Source organism: Bidens hawaiensis, unplaced genomic scaffold (assembly GCF_021521415.1).
Source record: "Bidens hawaiensis isolate Kalapana, Puna unplaced genomic scaffold, B.hawaiensis_p1.1 tig00012255_1, whole genome shotgun sequence".
In the NCBI taxonomy this organism is placed as follows: Eukaryota; Viridiplantae; Streptophyta; class Magnoliopsida; order Asterales; family Asteraceae; genus Bidens; species Bidens hawaiensis.
The window spans coordinates 224,108-227,285 of NW_027491993.1; the positions used below are offsets into that span (position 1 = coordinate 224,108).

General features: G+C 34.8%; 1 protein-coding gene across 1 annotated transcript; it reads right to left on the reverse strand.

The window, feature by feature from the left end:
* Positions 1–792: 792 nt before the first annotated feature.
* On the reverse strand, positions 793–2,333 carry LOC143540503 (uncharacterized). Its single transcript, XM_077033545.1, has 4 exons — positions 1,731–2,333; positions 1,337–1,594; positions 1,016–1,147; positions 793–885 (listed from the first exon to the last, which is right to left on the reverse strand). The coding sequence occupies exons 1-4, from the start codon at positions 2,331–2,333 to the stop codon at positions 793–795; spliced, it is 1,086 nt and encodes a 361-aa protein (XP_076889660.1).
* Between the last annotated feature and the right edge of the window lie 845 nt (positions 2,334–3,178).

Genomic DNA, 3,178 nt, shown 5'->3' on the forward strand with positions numbered 1-3,178 from the left:
ACGTGGCAACTCCTGACAGGAGAATTAATCCGTCGAATCTGGGACGGTTTACGTTGGATCCGACGGAATTGTTTTTTGAGGATTTTTGGAAGATAATAGACTATTTCTTGAAAGAATTGGTCAAACTAGGCTATTTGGGCTATGGCCGTCGCTCACTGTGAGCATCCATGGGAAGGATGAGATAGCCCTACCCCCTAAGTGACAACAACCATATCCTGGTCACGAATGCCTGTCTGATTTGCGCGTGGACTTAGTTTCAGATCTAAGCTGCTATTTGGCATCACGTACACCATATGTGGTCCCAATACCAAGATTACATGCATTTGACTTAGATTGCATTATTAGAACACAAATCTTATTTGATTTGGCTGACTCATATTCACAAACATGCTAGAGTACATATCTATTTATTTTATAGCCCTATACTATTATTCACTTTGTGATCTTATATATTCAAAGGGAAATGAAACTGATAGATTCAGTGGATCATGCACATAACTAGTCATATATGGCTAATTGGATTGTTCCATGGATCTTGATTAACGATTTTAATTTGATTAATGTACCTATTAATTAAGCTATCACATGTCTGATTGTATAAAATGTGCAGCCACTGATACAAGATCACATAAATTTGTAATTAAATCTCAAGATGTCCATATCATGATCCGGAATAATGAAGGCCGTAATTACATTAGAATTACAAGTCATTTATAAAAACTCTTCTCGGTCGTTTCTTGATTTGGTATATAATTAACTGGGCAATGAATAAAAAGTTCCCAAATGTGATATTTATAGTGTTGGTGCAATCTTGTTGTAGAGACCCATGTCCACTCCATTGTACGCAATTGGAGCATACATCCACTTGTCATCGGAACTCAGCAACTGCAAGAATAATTTCACAAGACATAATTAGAGTCAAGTAGCTAGTATTTACAATTTGCAATCCTCAAGTTATAAGCACAGGATTTTAAATATTGTTAATTAATGCTATGAATTGATTGTTGAATCTTACGTTAATCTGGAGCTGCAAGAACTTCACATAATGAACTGCTTCTTCAAGCATTGTGCTTATGTCAACCTTAGTCCCATTTGGTACAAGGGTCTGAAGGATTCTGAGTCTTTCATTTATTCTTTCTCTTCTTTTCTGTAAAATGAAGCGCGTATTAATTAGCTCCCATAACTATCAAGATCTAGCACACGAAAACAAAAAAAAGTTTTTGAAGCTGGGTCTGAGTAGGAGTAGGATAGAGGAAAAAATTGCCCTTATCCGTGTCTATTCCAGAACCTACCAATATTTTCTACTATCAAGATTTAACAAACCAGAAAGACTTACCCTGGCATAGATGCTTTGGGGATCGGTTGCAGCGCCTCTACCAGCTCGTGTTTTCTCAGTTACGATTCCTCTTCCATTCAATTCTTGAGAAGCATTTGAATCGTCCTCGGAGCTGCAAGAACTTGAACTTTGTAGATTCCCTCTTCTATTATTTTTGTTAGTCAACTTTACTTTATTTTGATAAGTCTCTTCGCTATCATCCTCGTTTCTGTTAACAGAAATCATCATCTGGATCTTCTTTGGTGGCAAGTTCTTGATCTTGTTTTTGTGTTAAAATCGCGTTAAGTTAGAATTTGCAAGATCATCTTCATCATGATATGATTTTTGTGTAATACCATGAGATGACATAATGGTATGAATATAATTAATTAATTTCACAGTCTCAAATGCTTACATTGTCATTTGAAACTCTACTTTTCTTCTTATGATCAATGCTCTTTCCTTCTTCAAATGCAGTGGGAAGTTCAAGAATTTCATACTTCCTCTTGAGGTGTGTTACCTTGCCCAAATCAGCAACTGGCATCGGCTGGCCAACTGAGTTCTCCATTTTACCCTTCTCTACCACTTCATCTTGTTTCAAACAATGAATTTTTTCCATTGCATCATCAGAAAACACTTGAGCCAGGAACAAGAAGTTGCTACTATCACCTTGATCCATAAGTGTATCAGAAGGGCAAAACTGGAAATTATTGTGGCATGGATAGGGAGGGGAGTAAGAAGCATTGCTACTTTCTTGAGAAAAACAATTATAAAGGCTAGATTTTATATCATGATCAGAAGTATAAGCTAAAATCTGATCACCCATATTGCATGAACTAGAACTAATAGATTCATTTGCACTTGGCAAAATAATAGGAGTTTGATCAAGATTGAAACCATGATCATGTTCACTTGAGAACAATCCATGGTTGGTGAAATTATTGGAATCTTGATCAAGAAAGAACATTGACCCAAGATTCACCCATTCTTCATCAAAAACATTTCCGTAAGACTCCATCTTTTCTGTTTTTGATTTCTGGGAAAATTTATAAGCAGATCTCGTGATCTGGTTTTGGAATGTAGAACAGAAGGCTTTTGATAGGAGGTGAAGGAAATGAGAAGTATATTTATACCCTTCATAAAAGGCTGTGAAAGAATGTTATGAGAATTGACTTGATTAATTAATGCAAATAATGTTGTTGTTGGTAGAGCAAGAACCCTAATTTTATTGGTTTTTGAAAAAACAAGACTCTGTTGTGGGCCTATCTACCTCACAAACTACAACTCACATTTTTTTTTCTTGATAAGTTGGGATTAACACGCCTTATTAATACAAGTTTATGATTTTTTAACGAATCACACTCAATTACTCTCTACTCTACACTAGAGATCAATCTATTAAAAACCGGTATTTTTCTTGTATATTGGTTTTTGAAAAAACAAGACTCTGTTGTGGGCCTATCTACCTCAAGAACTACAACTCACATTTTTTTTTCTTGATAAGTTGGGATTAACACGCCTTATTAATACAAGTTTATGATTTTTTAACGAATCACACTCAATTACTTTCTACTCTACACTAGAGATCAATCTATTAAAAACCGGTATTTTTCTTGTACTGGATTAAGTTCAAAAATGGTACAACCGATTAAACCAGAATGTACCGAGAGGTTTAATCGAGTTGAATAATTAACCTTATAATTCCGTATAAACACAATTTCAACTTACAAAAATAACCCAAAAGTACATTAATAAACACTACACTTAAATCAAATATCACATATGAACAATGGTCGAGTCAAATAGAAAGTTTGCACTTTGTATACGAAATCAGTCAATTACAAAAGATGTAAATAAACCAAC

What these genes read in the sequence shown, in the direction of transcription:
- LOC143540503 (XM_077033545.1), bottom strand. Translation starts at nt 2,333, where the DNA reads ATGGAGTCTTACGGAAATGTTTTTGATGAAGAATGGGTGAATCTTGGG. An exon ending in GTAGAGTTTCAAATGACAAT is followed by an intron (nt 1,595 to 1,730) that starts GTAAGCATTTGA and finishes CACAAAAACAAG; the next exon opens with ATCAAGAACTTGCCACCAAA. An exon ending in TCTTGCAGCTCCAGATTAAC is followed by an intron (nt 886 to 1,015) that starts GTAAGATTCAAC and finishes TTATTCTTGCAG; the next exon opens with TTGCTGAGTTCCGATGACAA.